Source organism: Carassius carassius, chromosome 44 (assembly GCF_963082965.1).
Source record: "Carassius carassius chromosome 44, fCarCar2.1, whole genome shotgun sequence".
Classification (NCBI taxonomy): domain Eukaryota; kingdom Metazoa; phylum Chordata; class Actinopteri; order Cypriniformes; family Cyprinidae; genus Carassius; species Carassius carassius.
This window is the reverse complement of record NC_081798.1, coordinates 2,525,596-2,547,860: the sequence shown is the minus strand read 5'-3', so window position 1 is coordinate 2,547,860 and position 22,265 is coordinate 2,525,596. Positions and strand designations below refer to the sequence as shown.

Genomic DNA, 22,265 nt, shown 5'->3' with positions numbered 1-22,265 from the left:
ACAACAAGCTTTTTATAAAGCACCACGCTCATTTGGATTAGCGTTTAATCCTTTACGTCAAACAGTCAATGTAAACCCTGCCTGAGATCTCAAGTAGCAATTCAGCTATTTTAATAGAAACAGATGGCGGTGGAGTCCATTAAATAAGCATCAAATTTGTACAAATACATGTGAACTTTGTTACACAAGGCCAGAACAGACAGTAACCAAATATTTACTACACTCAACCAAAAGCTGTGCCTCAGACTATATCAAACAAACATTCAACCGCTCAGTGATACAACAAATGTTTTCTTAAATGTTAAGGATTGGCCACATCTCCGTATACAACTTGGTAACAGTAAATGACCACTTACTGATTAGAATTACACGAGTGTGATAAATCCAAATGTGCATGCAATTGGTACTGCTTATAAATGTTTTCATTTGTATATATAGGCTAATATACAGGCTGTTAAAGGAAAAGCAGCTGTATCCACATGTTTTAATGAGACCTTTGTGAAAAGAATTTATTGGTGTTGAAAGCAAAAATAAAATAAAGCGACATACAAAATAAACAAGAAGTATTTCAATCTTAAGCATTTTCACAAATGGTCTCAGACCTTTGGTCCCCACTGGACCCTGCTGATTTTGTAAAACAGAATAAAAATTATGCAATGCAACTGATTTATTATGATTAATTTTTTCTTTTTTTTTTCAGTTATATTGATTCAGTCCAATTTTTTGAGCTATTCCTTTAAAAAGAAATTGGCTCATAAGAGCCATTCATTTTAGGAAACAAGCTGACACACTATATATTGTTGCAATGTGTTCTTTTGTTTCGGGAATAAAGCTGAATTTGTTCCACAGTATGTTTTTGATTTGTTAAAAAGATTTCTGGAATTAGGCTACACTTGTTGCAAAAGACTGATCTTGGGATTGATTCTGGGAAGCTGGGATTTGTAATTAAATTGCAAAAAAAATTCACAAACTTATACTTATAAATTCATAAATTCTGGAAGCATGGCATCAAACACACTATTCACCCATGAACCATTAAAAGGAGGTCTTCATAAGCAGTGTTGGGGAAAGTTACGTTTAAAAGTAATGAATTACAATATTGTGTTACTCCCTAAAAAAACTAACTAATTACGTTACTTAGTCACTTTTTATGGAAAGTAATGTGTTATGTTACTTTCGTGTTACTTTTTAAATATGGGCAGGGCTTGATTTTTTTTTTTATATAAGAAGTTCTATTTATAGCTAATGTTAAAGTCCTTTCACACCAAAAAGTGTAATGAATAAACCTCAGGCTGAAGGAAAAGTAAATTGACGTCAGTACAGTGAAGTGAAGTGACATTCAGCAAAGTATGGTGACCCATACTCAGAATTTGTGCTCTGCATTTAACCCATCCGAAATGCACACACACAGAGCAGTGAACACACACACACACACACACACTGTGAGCACACACCCGGAGCAGTGGGCAGCCATTTATGCTGCGGCGCCCGGGGAGCAGTTGGGGGTTCGATGCCTTGCTCAAGGGCACCTAAGTCGTGGAATTGAAGGTGGAGAGAGAACTGTACATGCACTCCCCCCAGCCACAATTCCTGCCGGCCTGGGACTCGAACTCACAACCCTTCGATTGGGAGTCCGACTCTCTAACCATTAGGCCACGACTTCCCTAAGTAGAACACAAGTGAAGAAGTGAACACTCTTCAGAAATAAAAAAACAACCAAGCACAATTGTTAGTTTATCTAAAGTCATTTTTGCTTATTAGTATGGTTGAACTGGACCATCAAATATCAGCAGCAAAAGACATTAGTTAATAAAATGAGATTAGATACATTTGTGTTATTTAACATTTAATTATTGCAGGTTTGCGTCATATTCTGAGTTTGCATTTCACGGTTTTAATTCATTTTAAATCTTTTTTTTTCGAGTGGGATGAATTAATGCACATTCACGTTTAGTCTAGAACTACATCATGTTCACACAGAGCACACAACACCTCTGTACTTCTGATTTCTCCCAATATGGGGACAGAAGACATGTCAGTCAATAAATGGGAAAACAAAGTAACCTGCGTTACTTTTTTGAGTTTTTTTTACTTTACTTTACTAGTTACTTGTAATGCGTAATGCGTAACCCCCAACACTGTTCATAAGACATTACACACTGCAGAAGGATTGTGCTTAGTAGTTGATTTGTTGCTGCAGTATTTCTTGGTACTGAAATCCTCCGGGTACAGGGCGGAATATCCTACGGCTTCCACGCATCTCCTCTTCTGGATGCGGTGCAGAAGGATACGATAAATTCCTGTTATTGGGCTGCGACAGTCAGTGCAGGTGTTATTCTGCAGGTGTGTGCCACTGATGCCCAGCTCGCTCAGGGCCGACTTCACTTCCTGTTCCTCCACACACAGACTCTTGGCAGGGTCAGCCAGGTAATTGGGCGTCGCGCTGAAAGCAGGATAGGGTTTGGGGTATTCGATGCCCCTCAGCCAAGAGCATACCATCAGCTGTGACACAGTGGTCCGGTCCACAGGTACGGGTCTCAGCATGCCTTTGATGGCCAGTTGGCAGGACTCAGGGACGTAGGACGGGATGCTGTACGCCCCCTGCAGGATGCAGCGTTTCAGTCGGCCTAAGTTGTCAGCAAAGAAAGGCATTGTGGCAGTCACCATGAAGTAGAGTAGGACACCCAGCGCCCAGATGTCCACATAACGGCCCACGTAGCTTTTGTCTCTGAACAGCTCAGGGGCCGCATACGGCGGGGAGCCACAAAACGTGTTCAGCGTTTCGGTCGGCTCACTGACAACACTGAAACCAAAGTCACCCACTTTGATGCAGTAGCATGTGGTGTAAAATATATTTTCTGCTTTCAGGTCGCGATGGATGATGTTGTTTTCATGCTGAAAAACAAACAATGAAATATAAAGATCTGTTAGACTGAATCATACCTTGTGCAATTATTATATATGTATTAAAAAGACAAAAGTGTCCAGCTATCGCTGTTTGAAAACAGTTGTTTTCACAAAAAAAACAGAAACTTTTGGAAACACGAAGACATTAAACATACGATTGCGACAATATATGGTTTTTCAAGACATCTCCAGCAGGTGATGAATAAAGTATATGAACAATGCAATGCTAATTGACATAGCATTTATTACACTATAAAAAACTATTCTGCCTATAAAAAAATAGTTTGTAGTATATAAACAAATCATTATTATTTGTTATTGTCCAGCAGTTATAGATTTCTAAGCCAATTAAAAGCTAGAAATGAGAGAAAAATTTAAGTTGCCTATTGTATTCACTATCAGTCAAAGGTTTTTGAACAGTAAGCTTGTTAATGTTTTTTAAAGAAGTTTCTTCTGTTAACCAAGCCTGCATTTATTTGATCCAAAGTACAGCAAAACATTAAAATTTAGAAATATTTTTACTAGCCTCTTTAAGATAACTATTTGAATATATTTGAATATGTTCCGTAATGTAATTTCTTGAGATTTCAAAGCTGATTTTATAGCATCATTACTCCAGTCAAATCCTTCAGAAATAATTCTGATATTCAGATTTGCTGCTCAAAAAAAAGAGTTAAAAACAGCTGAGTATAGTTTTCATAAAAGTTCAGAAGAACAGAAGTATATATATTTTGTAAAATTATGTCTTTATCATCACTTTTTTGATTCACAATTTAATAAATACTTGCTAAATAAAAGTATTCATTTCTATAATTTCTTTAAAAAAATGTATACTGACTCTAAGCTTTTGAATGATATAGTGTATAATGTTGCAAAAGCTTTTTATTTCACATAAATGCTGATCTTTGGATCCTTCTATTCATCAAAGAATACTGAAAGAAATGTACTCATCTGTTTTAAATATTGATAATCAGCAAATCATCATATTAGAATGATTTCTGAAGGATGTGACACTGAAGACTGGAGTAATGATGCAGAAAATAAAGCTGCACATCACAGAATTAAATTACATTTTGTAATATTTTCAAATAGAAAACAATTATTTTAAATAGTAAAAATATTTCACAATATTCTTGCTTTCGCTGTCCTTTGGATCAAATAAATGCAGGTTTGGTCAGCAGGAAAGACTTCTTTAAAAACATAAAAAATTCTTACTGTTCAAAAACTGTTGACCGGTAGGCTATATAGATTACAGAAATGTTATATTGTAATGTTTTATATTATATATATATATATATATATATTTGTGTGTGTGTGTGTGTGTGTGTAATTTCTGTCCCCCTCACTTCTGAAAAGATGGCTACGCCCCTGATTGGTATATTCATGTTCATAGCACATGTGCAGGATGAGTATTGTAGTTCTAAAACAGAATTTGAAGGATTCGTTCAAATTCCTGATTCTAAGTGTGAGCGATATAAGGAGCGATGCTTGTCTTCAAAAACAGCATTAGTAAACAGGAGCTGTTGTCAGGTCGGATGAGGACAAGGCCTTGCTGCTCTCACCATGTATTTGATGGCTGAGATGATCTGGGCGAAGATGAGCTTGCTTTCCAGGTCTGTCAGGCGGCCGCTGCTGGTGATGCGTGAGAACAGGTCTCCTCCGCTGCCGTACTCCATTGCTAAGTACAAATGCTTACTGGTCTCAAGCACCTCATACAGACGCACAATGTTCGGATGGGAGAGTTTTTCCATGCAGATGATCTCTGAGGTAAATAGATTCTGTGACTTCTTGTCGAGACGAGCTTTATTTAGGATCTTTACTGCAACACGCTCTGTGAGACAGAGAGGGGGAAATCACAGTGAATTATATTTGGGGAAATCCATGTTATTCAGGCATAGCAGGGGATCATATTCTAGTGATCTTTTTATTTTAAAATCTTAGTAAAGGTCTTTAAACAAATATGTGGCAGAATGCTAAAGGCCTCCGTGCGGTGCTGCTTTCAAAAGGCCTCTCAAGCAACCCACCACAATATTAGAGCGATTCACAGAGGGGGTGCTGTAAATCTGATGGATTACATGAGCGGATCAACTCATGGTCACTGACACAGTTCGACTGTGCCGCCTGCTGTCAGGAGCTGCAAACTGACAGATCACAGAAATCCAGAGAGCGTAGAGTCGTGATGAAGTATCGACAGATCTTTCTTTTTTTCATATTGTGAAATGTGTAATGGATTCTAGTAAAAGACGAAATGTCAAACAGGGACTTGGTTTAAAGCATTGGTTGTTGCCTGGATTTAGAAAATTCTTATGCCAAAAATCCATGCAGATGAAAGATTGGAGAAAAAAGGAAGGCTAAGTTTAAAGGGATAGTTCATCCAAAATTGAACATATGCTGAACATTTACTCACACTCATGGCATCCAATATGTAGTAGATGAGATGATCCAATTTGTTTCATTATGAAAACAGATTTAGAAAAATATAGCATTGCATCACTTGTTCACCAATGGATGCTCTGCAGTGAATGGGTGCCAAACAGCTAATAAAAACAGCTAATAAAAACAGCTAATAAAAACATCACAATAATAATCACAATAATCCACACAACTCGAGTTTATCAGTTAATGTCTTGTGAAGAAACAAAACAGTGTGTTTGTAAGAAATCATTAAAATGTTCCAACATTTTAAATATCAAACTAAAATATGAGTCCTCTCTACACAATACTGCTTTCTACAGCTGTTTGGACTCCTATTCTGACGGCACCCATTCACTGCAGAGGATCTACTGGTGAGCAAGTGATGAAGCTGCAATTTCTCATGAGATCAGATTGGAATTTTAATTTCATTCCAACTATGAAATATCTAGTTCAAACAAACACTATTTGATGTTATACAAGATAGATAAAAATCAATAAGTCTGTGATTTACACATGCAGTGGCCCCATAAAGTATTTAAATGTTCTTAACATTAGAGATTCAAAATACAGATATAATTTATTTGCCAATATGCTCAGTTTTTTACATTCAGACACCATTTCGATTTTTTCTAATGCACGCTTAAAATTGTGAAAATAAAAAGTATAATGTCTCACTTTGACTGTCTCACCTTTAGTCAAAGCGTGAACACCCAGTTTAACCTGGGAGAAATTTCCAGTGCCTATTTCTCCTCTGAGATCGTAGAAAGCAATCCTGCGGCCCAGCATTATGTCACTGATGACCTGGTCATTGTGGGACATGTCATACAGGACCCTCTCGAAGGCCGTCTGCTTCGCTCGTTGTTCAGGCGTCAGCGCTGGAGACTTGCGTGTTTCTGCTTCCTTCTGGGCAGGTTGGGCCACTGGCTCATTCTTTCCTTTTTTCCCACGTCTCTTCACCCAGACATTCAGTGTTTTGGTACCTTGGATGAGACAAATAATAAAAAAAAGAAGACTGAAAATATCTGAAATTTAAAAAGTTAGGGTTATTTTACATGTAAACAGTTATGGCATATTAATGTCTTTACAAAACTGAAATTTATAATAATTAATAATAATAAATTAAATCTAATTTTAAATCAAAGATTACATGTTATCTTTAAGAGCTATTATTTTTTTTTTTTAACCCATAAAAATGAATTTTTATTTTATACATTATAGGGTAATTCTTTTAAAATATTTGTTTACTTGAATAAAGCTAGTTCTTTTTTTTTCTTTTTTCCCCCCCCCCAAAATCAAGTCACTATATAAACACATTTTTTGAGATTAGTTAAAAAAAACTTGTAAGCGTACAGGTTTTTCAACTTTTGTCTTAATAATTGTACTGAGTAACACTATCAATTTGTTTGTTCAGTAAATGCCTCATTCAGCCAACTAATTCATCAAGACAGCAACAGATTTCTTGTTCAGCAAGTTTTCATGAATTAACACAGTAAATGAATGCATTGTTTTGACAGCTGTATATATAGTAGTTGTTTTAAGTGAACTATATCTTTTATTGTTAAGGAACAGTAACAATCAAGAAATGTCAAAAATGAGATCTTACAACAAATAACTAACTATATGACAAAATAACAGCAAAGGTTTAAATGAAGTTAGCACACAACAAAACAACAATTCTATAACCGCATCATTTATTCATGCTACAATGCAAGCTGGTAATTTACAAACCCTTAACATTTCAGAAATTTGAAATTCTTTGTTTGGACAACTGTGTAACAACTAGATGGGGAAAAATACATCTGTCTGATCTGGTTTTGTTGCTACTTAATTTTTTTTACAATGAAGTTCTTTGTAAGTATATTGAAATGACATGTTGAACACCCTTTAGGAATATCAAACTCGTCGCAGATATGTTCTTGTATAATCCCAATCCAGACTGCATGTCCTTTCTATTTCAGTTCAAATGGCCAGTGTGTCTGCTCTAGAGGCAAGATCAGGCTTATAAATCTGCGTAGGAAAGTCTTTAAGAAGGGTGGATTAGGAGCCTCTTTAAGACCATGCATCACAGGTTGCAGACTCGACACACTTCTAAAAATACACAGGATATCCACTGAACTACTTACAATATCAGAAACATCAATGCTGCAAGAAAAAAACAAATAATTGGGCATGCATATGACTTTGCTTAATGACAACATTTTCATTAATTACTTTTGATACAATGTTTTGCACAGTATTGACAAAAAAAATCGAAATAAGTGTCCTAGATATTATTTAAACTCTTGAAAATAAAAAAAAATACTTAATGTATCAATTGGACAGACGTACTATAAAAACCCTTCATATTTAACAAACAACAGTGTTTAAGAGCAAGCATTAAGTGTTGAAATTTAAAATTCAACATTTAAAACGTAAAATTCATTATGAAAAAAAAATGACGGCATCTTATGCATACCACATTCACTTGTCTTGTAAGAAAAATATATTTAGAATTCTCTTTTGATATGTTATTCATAATCTATGCAATTTGACACATAACCATGCGCAAAACAAAAAAAAACAGGTCTAATAAAACATAGCCCTACAAGATGGTGCATTTCAAAACAATGTCAAAACTCTCCCTTATACTCTATTCCATGAAGAAATATAGTTTACCTGGAAGCTGTGGATCCTTCATGCTGGTGTCTGTATGAATGGACATAGAGAACAGCATGACAACCTCTTTAACTCTACAGTCTTCAATCCTCCAGCGATCACCAGCGCTCAATCCAATTAGATGGACGTAATAATATCCATTGTAACACACCCCAATGAAGCTGCGCAAAAGAATGCTATTTTGATGATAACAACATGACACTTGATACAGGGAAGACCTGTTCAGTTAAACATTTATTTGGTTTTAGACATCTAGTTCAAAACTATTTTAAACTAATATGTCAACTAGATGATTAAACTGTGTTCTGAGGACAAAATATTCTTCACAGAAGTCAGGTTGAGGCAGGCTGTCACATTTTAATTGAAGTCCTGCAGTATGTGTATGCTGAATTAGAATTTCTGCTGGCCAAAACAATGTTCTTTTTAATGTATTTACCTTTTTCAATTTCATGAATTATTTATGTTGTTTTACTGTTTAAAAATTGGCTGAAAAGCCCATAATAAACTGAAAAAAAGTATAATTATGGCATAAATATATAAGCATAAATATGTGAGCTGCCACAAAATGGGAACCTGTCATAATTACACTTTTTTCATAACTGTCTTTTTGCTAACCCTTGAATTCCCCAAATTCTTCAAAAACTTGTTCTCAATGTCATTTTCATATTTCTTGGTCATACGACAGTGGAAAAAATGTGTATCAATGCCTCAAGAATACATAAAGCAGGTTGAATTGAAAGAAAGGAAGGGGACAAATAAACATGTTTGATATATTAAAACTCTTGTGTACATTAAAGGAATAATTCCCCTTAAATAAATACATTTATACAAATTCTCTCATGATTTAATCACCCTCAAGTTGATCCAAACCTGTAGAAATGTCTTTCTTCTGAACACAAAAGAAGGTAACCAAACAGTGTGTGGTTCCAATTCATTTATGCATTTTTTATTTTTTATATGGAAGTCAGTTTTTTTGTTGTTGTTGTTGTTTTAAAAAACATTAATTCTAATATGGGCCATTTTTACCACTTCATGCATTCACTTATGAAAAAATAAACCTGCCAAAAGAAAACTTCACTGGAATAAAAAAGTGTGACAACTAGCCCCTAGCTCCCATTTCTCAAACGGAATAGTTACCATTTACATCAAAAACGAATTATTCAAAGAATACCAAAGTATTCATTGCTACCCTGATACTATGTGATGACAACAAAGCAATGAAAATGAATTCTGGGGTATAATGAGGCATGCGATTTTTGGTGTGGTATATTAGATTTAGCATTACACAGTTTATTTACTCCAACATATACATAATCTTAAGTAGTCTTTCTCTGGATGTAGTGGAGTTTTTACAGAATGTACTTCCTCTGTTGTTTCACTAGCCAGTTTCTGCAATCAATTAAAAATCAACCTTTCCTTGAAAGATTTAATTTTTCGACAGCGCTGTTTAATGGCCTTTACAGAATGGAAGGAGTTGAGCCGAGAACATGACGTCACATGGCGCTGTGACGTCAGTTCCACCGTCCGCCTCGAGATTGTTTACAGTCAGATTTGGCGGGAGAACATCAGACGCTCCGTTTTCGGTTTGGAACGCGTTTTTTGCGAGACGCGTGCGTCAATGTCTGCAACTGCGTCTGCAGCTCCAGCGGAGTCGGAGGTGGACCGCAGCGGAGCTGAGGGTGAGCCCCGAGGCACCGAGCCGGAGGAGGACGGAGGGAACGGGCAGGCTGGGCCCATCGCTGCCGCGCAGCAGCACCGTCTCGCCAAGCTACCTCTGTCGCGAATCAAAGCTCTGATGAAAGCCGATCCGGATGTGAGTCTGGCCAGTCAAGAGTCTGTGTTCATCATAGCTAAAGCCACGGTGAGATATACACACAAACACGTGCTGGATTCGTCGCGCTCCTCTCCCTTCCTCTTTCTTGCTGTCTTTTCCGACTCATTTCTGTGATACCAATTTCTGTTCTGTCTTTTAATTATTTATCCATCTATTCGTCATGTTAGTTTTTTCTCTCTCTCAAATTTCTGCCCGTCTCTTTGTATGTCAGTTAACATGCATCACTTTATTAGTAGTATTTTTTTTTACATCAGAGATGTTCATGTCTTTCTTCTGTTGCAAAGAAATTAAGGTTTTTGAGAAAACCTTTCCAGGATTTTTCTCTTGTGGGCTTCAGTGGCGGCCAATGGGTTGAAGGTCCAAAATGAAGTTTCTGTGCAGCTTCAAATGGCTCTACACTATCCCAGCCAAGGAATAAGGGTCTAATCTAGTGAAATAATCTGCCATTTTCTAAAAAATAAATTATATACTTTAACCACAAACTGAAGAAAGAAAAACATGATCATCTTTAATGACATGGGGGAGATTATCAGTAAATTTTTACTCTGAGTAAAATTTTAAAAATAGGAAGTGGAATGGTTTAAAAAAATTAAATATCAAAAAGTTATAGAAGTTTAAATTTACTGAAAAGAAAATGCACTGTACAATTTTTTTATATTTAATACAAAAAAATAAAGTTTTTACTCTTAAATTGCAAAAAAAAGTAAAGCCTCATGTCTAAAATGAGTTGTGTTCCAAATTTGAAGTTTAAATGAAAAAAAGAGGTTTTGTGAGATTTTATTTGGGGTGTTATACCACAAACAGCCACTGGGTGCCATTAAAACGCCATTGAGTTTTTTTAATGCATATTTCTTTTTGTCACAAATGTCTAGATTTTTTTCCATTTCCAATTATATGTTTTATGTGAAGATTATAAAAAGTTTTGATTTTAAAAGACTTTGTACATTTTGTAATATTACACTTGACACAACACGCTAAGGAGGAGGAGACCACCAAAACATTTTAAAGACCCATTTCCTTGGTAACACAATATCCGGTTTCCAAATAGTCTTCACAAGATGAATCTTGAGCTTATAATCTTTCAAGCGACAAATAATTTATGATGATTACTAAAATACTTGATAGAGAAACAAATTAAAAGAGCACCAAGCATCCCACAGGTGGGACGGTGTTTGTAAATTTTAGAAAATTTTTAGCCAGCTAAATTACATGATCTTGATAACAAACCAGCAGAATTTATATATAATAAATTACAGAAATGTTTTTAGAGCATAAAAGTGTATGTACGAGATCAATGAAGAAGTTTTTCTGTTTCATTTCGGTTTTAGTTCTGCAACTATCTATCTATCTGTGGTTTTGTTCGTCTGAGTTTCTGGTTGTTAAATGTATTTCATTGTAAGACAGTCTCAGGTCACATTTAAACAATATCCCATGAGCAAATGTAATATGAATAAATGTTAATAAACAATCTCTGACATCAATGACATGCTCATTAACAGCCAATAGTCTGTAATTGCCTCAGAAATAAAAAATTCTGATTAAGTTCTCACAGTGCCGGAAAAATTTTGACTGCTTCTATGACACAAATATTATGTATAATAAGACAGATGGAGATTATTTGTTAAAAGTGTTTATCTGTCTGGATATTCTGAATTCCACTTCCAACTAGGGCAGATTTATTGATATATAAACTTTGATGGGACCGTCAGGGCCAAGGACAAAATTTATGGATGACCCCACCCCACCACACTTGGGTGGGTAAAGACGAATATATCTCAGTTAACAAATTGGTACTAATTATTTTTCTTCCCGCAGGAGCTTTTTGTTGAAATGATCGCCAAGGACGCTCTTGTTTATGCACAGCAGGGAAAGAGAAAAACCCTTCAACGCAAAGACTTGGGTAAGTTATACAGTAAATTATAAAATGGTTTGAATAGAATTTTAACTGAAAACATCCGTGGTATTGATGCTGTAATGATTGGTGCTTTTTCTCATTTGGCAGACAATGCTATTGAAGCAATAGATGAGTTTGCGTTTTTGGAAGGTAAGGGAGTCATAATTTAATGTTATTTCCTCTGGGAAATGGTTTAAAGGAGTGGGAGAATGTTTTATGGATCATTCTGATTGCCTATATTTCTTTCCTCCCTTCAAACCTCATTTTCCAAGAACTGTAAGCCTTAAAGCAAACAATATTCTGCCATGGAGTCAGATTATATGTGACCATGAAGACCTTTGATTCTAGGAATTCAGAAATGGAGGCAGTTGGTAATAACATGACTGTTTCAATAAAGATATTCTGCTTTGTTGGCAAGACTTTGGTTCACCTTGTGAAAGGCCTGCAATAACCTGCACTGAATCTACTGAAGGTTCATGACTTCAAAATCAATAGTTACAATGGTATACAGTTAAAATTAGTGTTACTTGATGATGATGCAAACTTGCCACAGTTTAGATCCAAAAGTGACATATGACCTGTGAATAGAACCAAACTTTGGTTGAACGAAGCAATTCATTCATGTGTAAAGAGGTTATTTCTTTAAATTCAGCTGTTTGCTTTCTGTGTCACTCTTGTGTAGGTACTCTGGACTGACTGAAAAGATGCAAAAATATGAATATAAAGACTGTCAACAAGTTCTGAAGTTTCATTTCAGATTTAAGAACTCAAAAGGGAGGAAAGATCGCTGGAACAGGTTTTTTCTTCATTGAGATGCTTGTAATGCTTGAGCAGTTTGATAAAATTGTACAGTTGCCAAGGTTGTACAGTGCCAATTGTATTTTCCACTAAAATTCTTATAACAATGTTGAACGTTTGAATAAAGTGAAGTTCTTTATCTTTTTCTAAAGAGTGTTGTGTGTTCATTGTGCGAGAGGGCAAAACTGATGTGTGTGAATTTGTGCTGCTTTGAGACTCTTGATTATTCTGAATTATGAAGTATTTTGCCCACTTGAGTCAGAGACACGCTGATGCGCTGTCCCAGATGATTTCTGTGATCAGTGGTCATGTGTTGTACAGTGAAAGAGGCTCAAAGATTGGATTCAAAGATCATGGTCTTGCAACCAAAGATAGTCTGAGAGTGTCAGGAAATTCTGCATGATCATCACAGTGTTGTTACAACCTTTGTCTACTGCCAGGCCAATAAAATGTGACATGGCTGAAACATAAAACTGCTTACCTCGAGGTCTTATCCCTTTATCTTTGGCTGCTTCTACTTTTTTCAACAAACTTAAAAATTAATGACATTTAACTGACTAACTGATGACGTTTTAATCTTCTATAGAAATGTGTGTCGTAGCCTACGAGTCACTAGGTGTCATCTTTGTACAGTCTACGCGCAAGTCATACCCAAGTTTATTAGATCCATATTGCACAGTTTGATATGCAGTGATCTCACAGGATTGCTAAAATCATGCAGTGTGTCTCGGGCTTAAATGGAAAAGATCTTTTGAACAACATGTGAGGAACCAACAACAGTTTGTGTGTTTGCATGCCATTAATCTGGTTGATCACATTATGACTGGAAATGAAAACATTTAAATTATGGCTGATCTGTAAATTCCATAACTGTAAAAAGTCAAATGCATGTAGACTTGTTGAAAATACAGGTGCTGGTCATATAATTAGAATATCATCAAAAAGTTGATTTATTTCACTAATTCCATTCAAAAAGTGAAACTTTTTTATATTATACTTTTTATATTATACTTTTTTTATATTAAATTAACTATTACATTACACACAGACTGATATAGTTTAAATGTTTATTTCTTTTAATTTTGATGTTTATAACTGACAACTAAGGAAAATCCCAAACTCAGTATCTCAGAAAATTTGAATATTGTGAAAAGGTTCAATATTGAAGGCACCTGGTGCCACACTCTTTTATCAGCTAATTTACTCAAAACACCTGCAAAGCCTTTAAATTGTCTCTCAGTCTAATTCTGTAGGCTACACAATCACGGGGAAGACTGCTGACACCTTTAAGCAAAAGAGGCTGGCTGTTCACAGAGCTCTGTGTCCAAGTACATTAATAGAGAGGCGAAGGGAAGGAAAAGATGTGGTAGAAAAAAAGTGTACAAGCAATAGGAATAACCGCACCCTGGAGAGGATTGTGAAACAAAACCCATTCAAAAATGTGGGGGAGATTCACAGAGAGTGGACTGCAGCTGGAGTCAGTGCTTCAAGAACCACTACACACAGACGTATACAAGACATGGGTTTCAGCTGTCGCATTCCTTGTGTCAAGCCACTCTTGAACAACAGACAGCGTCAGAAGCGTCTCGCTTCAAAAAGGACTGGACTGCTGCTGAGTGGCCCAAAGTTATGTTCTCTGATGAAACAAATGTAGCATTTCCTTTGGATATCAGGGTTCCAGAGTCTGGAGGAAGAGAGGAGAGGCACACAATCCACGTTGCTTGAGGTCCAGTGTAAAGTTTCCACAGTCAGTGTTGGTTTGGGGTGCCATGTCATCTGCTGGTGTTGGTCCACTGTGTTTTCTGAGGTCCAAGGTCAACACAGGTAGTTTTAGAGCACTTCATGCTTCATGCTGCTGACCAACTTTATGGAGATGCATATTTCATTTTCCAACAGGACTTGGCACCTGCACACAGTGCCAAAGCTTCCAGTACCTGTTTTAAGGACCATGGTATCCCAGTTCTTAATTGGCCAGCAAACTCGCCTGACCTTAACAACATAGAAAATCTATGGGTTGCTGTGAAGGGGAAGATGTGATATGCCAGACCCAAGAATGCAGAAGAGCTGAAGGCCACTATCAGAGCAACCTGGGCTCTCATAACACCTGAGCAGTGTCACAGACTGATCGACTCCATGCCACTCTGCATTGCTGCAGTAATTCAGGCAAAAGGAGCCCCAACTAAGTATTGAGTGCTGTACATGCTTATACTTTTCATTTTCATACTTTTTAGTTGGCCAAGATTTCTAAAAATCCTTTCTATGTATTGGTCTCAAGTTATATTCAAATTTTCTGAGATACTGAATTTGGGATTTTCCTTAGTTGTCAGTTATACTCATCAAAATTAAAAGAAATAAACATTTGAAATATATCAGTCTATATGTAATGAATGAATATAATATACAAGTTTCACTTTTTGAATGGAATTAGTGAAATAAATCAACTTTTTGACGATATTCTAATTATATGACCAGCATCTGAATACGTCCATCTAAAAATAAATTATTAACGATTATTTCACTGTTAGAAAATAAACCACAATATATTTGATGGCAATAACCTGGGTCACCGTGATTTTTCCAAGTAAGACATGTTCCTGGATCAACATTATTGTCCAAGAATATAGACTAAACCCCTACCCCTAAACCTAACCCTACCCATAATTTATTCCTAAAATCATTGGGGAAATGATAGCTGATTAACAAGAGTGTAGAAGCACCTAAATCCTATTGTAAGCCTAAAACAGATATTTCCTGAAAAGTTAAATCTCAACTCTGGTTGATTGGAATGTTGTTCCAGGATCAACAAAGATGTTGATCTGGGAACATGTTGTACTTTGTGAAATCATGCTCACCCACTAACCTGACAAACTATGATTAGTTCTTATTTGAAAGGCCTTTCCTTACAGCAAAAACTATTAATTTCAAGAACTGTCTGAAGAACTCTTTTTGTGTAATAAAATGATAAACAGGACACCCTACGTTCTTGTAGGCTGTGGTCATGCCAGTAAGAATAAAAGTCAATGGCCACCATATGTAAACGGTAGTTGTGTAATATGAAATCTGACTGAAGCTTGTGATTTTGGCAAGTGCTTTGTAATCAACATGCATTAGACAGTCAGTGAAAGGTATATAAGCAGTGTGCCGTCTTGAGGCTATTCCATAATCAGACTGCCAGTCTACCTCAATATCCAGGATGAGGTGGGTACCACTGTTTACCTCTAAATATCTAGGACTTTGTCTTCAGGCACGGAGCTTAAAGACAAGATTTTACGAGCCAACTTATCCAAAGATTTTTATGAATCACCAGGTCAGGAGGAACTGAGCAGAGTGCACACGATCATCGCAGCATAGCATGTGTCTTTCCTGAGATTTAGCTAAAGCATGCCCCTAGGGGAAAACAGTCTGCCTTGAATGAATAGTTCTGGTGGTCTCACAGTGAGAGAGATGCTGTCGATCCAGCAGAAATAAAAACATTGTCCAAAAAATTGAAAACCAATATTTTATATAAGTTTAGTGGGCTTTCTGGCTTGATCCAGGACATAAAGTTAATTAATTTTAGATGAAGACGAGCAAGTATGTGAGTCATTACATGAGAAATTTAAGACCTTGATGAAGAACTCTAGTATGCATGCTGAGAATTCTTTGCATAGTTGTTTTTGTGTGGATGGTCTTTTGTAATATGATTCAATGACAAGTTAACAGAAGGACCCTGTACTGCAAAGGGACTGTACTCATCAGCTGCAAACTTTGAAAAAGTTCATTAGTGTTCATCAGTATTGAATAAACCCCTTAACCTGAAGTATTAAATATTCACATTGCATGTTCTTCATTGTTTGATTTACATTAACACTGCAAATTGTAAGGCTTCTGAGAAAAGGGGATTAATATGTGCATAATCCATAAAAGCAGACCAGAAAGCCTTTTTGGCTCTTTTGATTAGAGCCAGAACTATGTATTAGTCACATTAAACCTGCTAAAGCATTTAGAACAACTGCATAGCCACGTTTGCATTGTGACAAGTTTAGCTTAAGCAAAGACCACTTCAATTTTATTTAGAATATATATAAAATGACACTGCCTTGGTAAAAAATAAAAAATAAACAAATTCTTAAAGTGCCCCCATTATGAAAAGTTCATTTTGGGAGTCCCTAACAACAGGTTGACATACATGCAAGGTCAAAAAACACTTTCGTTGTCTTATGCATTTTTTTTAACCTTAATTGCTCAACGACTCCCAAACGATTCGCTCAGTGATTTATTCTTACAAAACCCTCATCTGCGGTGATTGGTCCAGTTGATCACATTTTATTTTAAATTTCATCATGCCTGTAATAATGGCTGATAAAGCAGCGTTGTGAGCTCAGTGCTGCTTTGTGTTCATTCAGACTAACGTGAAAAGACCAAAAGTGGGTGGGAAATATGCTAATGAATCATGATGACACACTAATTTTTTTTGGAATTAAAGAGTTAATTAGAGTTAAACCACTTTGTAAAGTCACATCCCAAAGACTTTCAATGGGGTTAAGCTCAGGCCTCTGTGGTGGGCAATCCGTACTTGAAAAAGATTCCTTGTGCTCAGTGAAGCACTATTTTACAATTTGTAAAATACCAAAACCGTATGTAATCCAGATATATTGTGATATTTAGATGTCCTCTCAAATGACTGTTAATCTATATGCCAAAGTATTCTTCTCTGAGACTTGTTAAAGGTTGTTTATAATCTCTGCAGCTATGTATAGTCTCTATAACTTATACAAGCTCTTCTATAGAGTCCAGTAAGCTGGTATCACTGTTCTCGATCTCAAATTTATAGTGCAATTACAGATTATCTTGTGTATGTTAAAATACAATTAATTTTTATATATAAAAATAAATGAAAATAGTGAGTATGGTTTTGTTTGTATTAAAACAGACTAGTAATTTCCCCCAGGGGTTTTCACACTGTACTTAGCCCAAGGTTATTTTAGTAGCCTACTAAACCGCGATTTTCGCCAGGGTAAAAGTAGGCTAAGTTTCACACATCTTTGAGGCGAAAACATCAAATAGTTACAGAAAAAATGTTAACAGGAGTGAGGACTGTTTTTTTCTTAACTTTAAAGTCCACCGAAAAGTCATTTCAGTGGAAATTTGATAAAAATAAAAAAAAGGAAACTGAACCAAAGATATAAACAGGTTGCTTGCTGCAGTTCGTCCAATCAGCAACACTGACCGCGAATATGCAAATAAGAACATTAACCCAGGGTTTAGGAACATGCAGTGTGAAACATCACTTTAAGAGTGGCCACAATTAATCGTTAACCTCTGATAAATTATGAGCAGTGTGAAATCCCTTTACCAGGGGTTAATTATTTCATGTGTGGAAATGCATAGGCTATTTTAGCAACTTTTAGATTAGATATGAGATGATTTCTTTATATTGAAATAATTTTAAAATATTGAGAAATAAGATTAGACTTGTGTTTTAGAATATATTATAATTATTATAATTATATATTTATTATATAATTATAATAATAATTGTACTGACTGAAGCCATCAAATGTAACACATCAGCGATGCAAAACTGACGTCTATTTGCGAAAATGTGCTTTGATGCATTTTTTTTAACCTTAATTGCTCAACGACTCCCAAACGATTCGCTCAGTGATTTATTCTTACAAAACCCTCATCTGCGGTGATTGGTCCAGTTGATCACATTTTATTTTAAATTTCATCATGCCTGTAATAATGGCTGATAAAGCAGCGTTGTGAGCTCAGTGCTGCTTTGTGTTCATTCAGACTAACGTGAAAAGACCAAAAGTGGGTGGGAAATATGCTAATGAATCATGATGACACACTAATTTTTTTTGGAATTAAAGAGTTAATTAGAGTTAAACCACTTTGTAAAGTCACATCCCAAAGACTTTCAATGGGGTTAAGCTCAGGCCTCTGTGGTGGGCAATCCGTACTTGAAAAAGATTCCTTGTGCTCAGTGAAGCACTATTTTACAATTTGTGTCCATTGAATCCTGATATTGTCATGCGGGAATATGTACATGGGTACATCTTCCGACATGCTTGTTTAAGAAATGAAAAGTTACGCACTGCATCGGATAGGGTTAAAAAAAAAGTTTGAAAAGTTACAGAATCTGAAAATTACGAATCCATAACCTGGGATAATGTAGGTGTTTTCAGTTAACAAACCCATTATCTGACAAGGACTGCTCATCTGGACAAGCACTGGAGTTAGCTTTCTGGTTCATGGGCAATGGTTCAAACTTGCCACCTCTCAGTCCTCTATTTTTTCTCACTAGGAGTACTCAAGTAAATGCAAAAACATTTAGAAGTTGGGTGCATATGTCAACAGCCTGTGAACTTGTTCTTGGTCAGATCAGAGGTTCTCTGGACAGCAGCTGGCATGTTTTCTTCAGTGTGATACCTTATTTGCCAACGAAAAATGCAGGCAATACGACTGGCCCATGGATGCGAGTGAGGTCATGGACTGGGTATGTTTATGCAGCTGAATTCTTGCACACCTTATACACCCACCTTGGACACGCAGATGGCATATTTTTGATCTAATGATCCCAGGTATGCCAAAACCATAAAGATGACACAGCTTCTCCACATGACTCAAGAACTTGACATGAGGACTGGCTCTAAATGCCTGCACATGAGCATCCATATTGATTCCTGATGTTTTGTTCGTTCAAATGTTTTCTCACACTCCTCCCTGTAAGTCAGACCTCAGGACTGTCTTTCATCCTGCTCCAACATTTTCGACTGCAATAAATCATAAGTTTTCAAAAAGTTGAGCATTTCCATTTAAGAACTTTCCTTTCCTTCAGCATTCGTCGTCAAACCCATATATCATTGTGGACTGCTGGTTTTAATCTCCTTTCTTCAAATATCGGAAGAATTTGGTTTGTATTTCTTAATTACTGAGAGCTTTGTAGTTGTAAATTCTCAAGCAAACAAGAACAATGGGCTCGGAATTGTAGCGATTATGATACACGTCGCACCAGCGCTCGTACAGCTCAACGTGTTAATTGAAGAGAGTTGTGCGTTTCTAAACAGTGAGGGAAGATGCTACGACTGAAAACAGCACACAAGGAGGGGGAGCGAGGGAGATTGTGGGTGTGTTGGCGCATGAGAGAAAAAATAGGGGAAGGGAGGGAGAGAGGAGAGGAGAGAAATAAAAACAGCACAAGAGGACAGCAGGCAGCACGGAGGAAAAATCCCTCTGAGGTTCCATCATGTTCCTGCAGACTGTCTCCATCCTCTTCCTCTCGGCCGTCCTCTTCGGCTGCCTGGAAGGTAAGGTGAAACTCTCGCTTGCATCTGATTGTGATGTTGGAACGGGGCGGTTGGGATCAGATCTGGGTGGGAGGGAAAGAAGCATAATGCTATGATAACCAGACCAGTTCAGGAGCTTCGGATGATAGATGTCTCGCATGTCTGAAAATATGAGGTGTTAAAGCATGATGGGAGGCACAGGAAGCTCCAAAAAGGAGTCCAAATTTGATTACGACATATGATTTCCTCTGCAAACAGTTGAGAAAGCCAATTGATGTGCACAGTTTACCATACTTAAAGATGGGTTCCAGGTGTTGTTCTGTGTTGAATTCTGCTGCTGGTTTGTGGTTTTTGTCTATGCCAGGGAAGGGTGTGCAAATGCAGCGAGATGTTCAGTGCTGCATGCAGTACTCTCACGACAAAGTCCGGACCAAAGACGTCCTGAGGTATGAGATGCAGACAGAGGGACCGGATTGCAGCATAAGAGCCATCATGCAAGTATTCCAGGCATCCTGGAGCAATCACAGACATGGAAAATATGCTCTATTACAGCTCACAGGCATTGCCGTCTAAGCAGGTCAGATTTTTATTACCGAGAGCTGTAATTGTCAGGCAAGTAGAGCAAAAGAATGCACTCAGCCTATGTGGACAATGCCCAAACTGTTTCTTCACCGAAGCCAATTTGGCCTGCGCTGACTAGAAGTGTAGCAGATTAAGAGATTTGGGATTTGACGTATGTAAAGAGAGAGGTTTTGGAGGGAGCTCTCGAGATCTTGGCACTCATGTTCTCGCTTGTTTCAATCATGATAGATTGTACACCAAAAAGACAGTGAAGTGTGCTGATCCAAGGGACAAGAAGGCGAAGAGGTTACTACGGAAACTGAACCAGAGGCCGGGAGTCAAAGCCCGCTGGCACATCTGGCCAAATCCGCATATGAATCTGCCCGTCATGTCAGAGGTAAGATCTGTGTGGATTTAAGGAAGTAACGGCACCATCGTTGTCCAAAAATTAGTGTCTTGAAGTGTCATTTTGTCTTTATTGACAGGTCGCTGTTGTAAACTCCCAAAAGATGAACAAGGTAAACAAGAATCAGCAGGATGCCATTTCAGTGCAATAGTTCTGGAAGGAAAAATCCCATTCTTTTTTATCCTTCGATAAAATGATGTCTAGCGATAATTTATCAACCTGACAGACCTACCGTAAGCTCAGAGGTTAAGGAATGTTATATGACTCTGTATATAGGCACAATCAATATGATTTTAACTTAATATGAAACAAAATTGTGTTTAATTTGGTAACTTCCCAGTTAAGAACTGCACTACTATAATCCTGACGAGACATCCACCAATCAGCGAAGTCGCTGTTTCCATGTAAACGGAAATTTCAACCGTCCAATCCCATGACAAGTTTGAAATAGGAATGCATGGATATATAAATAATTTTGGACAATATGTGGCCTACCCTATATATGTAATGACCAATATAAAATTCAAGACTACTCAAGCCAATATATTTCCAATATCATCCGATACCGCTCAAATAAAAAATGTCAATCAATTTCAATCATCTTAAAATTCTATATATTTTATATGCTGTACTTTGCAATACACCTCAAACATATGGTGTTGGCTATTAATAAGAACTTTTTCTGTACCACTGTGCTTTTTCTCAGATTATCCCTTTTCTACTCTGAACAAAATTTTGTAATTTAGATGCTAGTCTACTTGGTTTATGTTATAGTCTACTTTCATGTCTTTGTAATCTTTCAGAATAGCCCACTGAAATAATCACAGTTGTTGTTTTCTTTCCTTTTAGACCAAGTGAATGTTGAAGTAGGACATGCGATTCAAGAAACTCCAGCCTTCTTGTGTGTCACTGTTTTCTTATATGTTCTCATAAGAAAATACATGTAGACTCACAGCATTCACTACCAAACCGTATGTAATCCAGATATATTGTGATATTTAGATGTCCTCTCAAATGACTGTTAATCTATATGCCAAAGTATTCTTCTCTGAGACTTGTTAAAGGTTGTTTATAATATCTGCAGCTATGTATAGTCTCTATAACTTATACAAGCTCTTCTATAGAGTCCAGTAAGCTGGTATCACTGTTCTCGATCTCAAATTTATAGTGCAATTACAGATTATCTTGTGTATGTTAAAATACAATTAATTTTTATATATAAAAATAAATGAAAATAGTGAGTATGGTTTTGTTTGTATTAAAACAGACTAGTAATTTCCCCCAGGGGTTTTCACACTGTACTTAGCCCAAGGTTATTTTAGTAGCCTACTAAACCGCAATTTTCGCCAGGGTAAAAGTAGGCTAAGTTTCACACATCTTTGAGGCGAAAACATCAAATAGTTACAGAAAAAATGTTAACAGGAGTGAGGACTGTTTTTTTCTTAACTTTAAAGTCCACCGAAAAGTCATTTCAGTGGAAATTTGATAAAAATAAAAAAAGGAAACTGAACCAAAGATATA

The 22,265-nt window shown here is 36.6% G+C and overlaps 2 protein-coding genes and 1 long non-coding RNA gene across 7 annotated transcripts in view; 1 reads left to right on the top strand and 2 right to left on the bottom strand.

Moving 5' to 3' along the window:
- Positions 1–482: 482 nt before the first annotated feature.
- LOC132126764 (uncharacterized) overlaps positions 483–22,265 on the bottom strand; it is a 169,477-nt gene continuing 147,694 nt past the window's right edge. The window contains exon 2 of the long non-coding RNA XR_009427449.1: positions 483–1,286. This is a non-coding gene — a long non-coding RNA (uncharacterized LOC132126764). The remainder of the gene's footprint in view (positions 1,287–22,265) is intronic.
- Positions 1,768–8,070, bottom strand: LOC132126755 (serine/threonine-protein kinase NIM1). 2 transcript variants are annotated; one of them, XM_059538229.1, is made up of 5 exons: positions 7,978–8,070; positions 7,446–7,464; positions 6,012–6,302; positions 4,470–4,738; positions 1,770–2,895 (listed from the first exon to the last, which is right to left on the bottom strand). In XM_059538229.1, the coding sequence occupies exons 3-5, from the start codon at positions 6,139–6,141 to the stop codon at positions 2,143–2,145; spliced, it is 1,152 nt and encodes a 383-aa protein (XP_059394212.1). In that variant the 5' UTR covers positions 6,142–6,302; positions 7,446–7,464; positions 7,978–8,070; the 3' UTR covers positions 1,770–2,142. The 2 variants fall into 2 exon arrangements, with proteins under 2 accessions (XP_059394211.1, XP_059394212.1); XM_059538228.1 differs by lacking the exon at positions 7,446–7,464 and having other exon boundaries at positions 1,768–2,895; positions 7,978–8,056.
- Positions 9,485–12,654, top strand: LOC132126643 (DNA polymerase epsilon subunit 4-like). Of its 4 annotated transcripts, XR_009427427.1 has the most exons (5): positions 9,485–9,838; positions 11,627–11,711; positions 11,814–11,855; positions 11,964–12,076; positions 12,388–12,654. XR_009427427.1 is itself a non-coding variant. In XM_059538047.1 (4 exons), the coding sequence occupies exons 1-3, from the start codon at positions 9,596–9,598 to the stop codon at positions 11,873–11,875; spliced, it is 390 nt and encodes a 129-aa protein (XP_059394030.1). In that variant the 5' UTR covers positions 9,485–9,595; the 3' UTR covers position 11,876; positions 12,410–12,654. The 4 variants fall into 4 exon arrangements, 3 of the variants coding, with proteins under 3 accessions (XP_059394030.1, XP_059394029.1, XP_059394031.1); XM_059538047.1 differs by lacking the exon at positions 11,964–12,076 and having other exon boundaries at positions 11,814–11,876; positions 12,410–12,654; XM_059538046.1 differs by lacking the exon at positions 12,388–12,654 and having other exon boundaries at positions 11,964–12,381.

What these genes read in the sequence shown, in the direction of transcription:
- LOC132126643 (XM_059538046.1), top strand. Translation starts at nt 9,596, where the DNA reads ATGTCTGCAACTGCGTCTGCAGCTCCAGCGGAGTCGGAGGTGGACCGC. An exon ending in TCATCATAGCTAAAGCCACG is followed by an intron (nt 9,839 to 11,626) that starts GTGAGATATACA and finishes TTCTTCCCGCAG; the next exon opens with GAGCTTTTTGTTGAAATGAT. An exon ending in CCTTCAACGCAAAGACTTGG is followed by an intron (nt 11,712 to 11,813) that starts GTAAGTTATACA and finishes CTCATTTGGCAG; the next exon opens with ACAATGCTATTGAAGCAATA.
- LOC132126755 (XM_059538228.1), bottom strand. Translation starts at nt 8,035, where the DNA reads ATGCTGTTCTCTATGTCCATTCATACAGACACCAGCATGAAGGATCCA. An exon ending in TGTTCACGCTTTGACTAAAG is followed by an intron (nt 4,739 to 6,011) that starts GTGAGACAGTCA and finishes TCTGTCTCACAG; the next exon opens with AGCGTGTTGCAGTAAAGATC. An exon ending in TCTCAGCCATCAAATACATG is followed by an intron (nt 2,896 to 4,469) that starts GTGAGAGCAGCA and finishes TTTGTTTTTCAG; the next exon opens with CATGAAAACAACATCATCCA.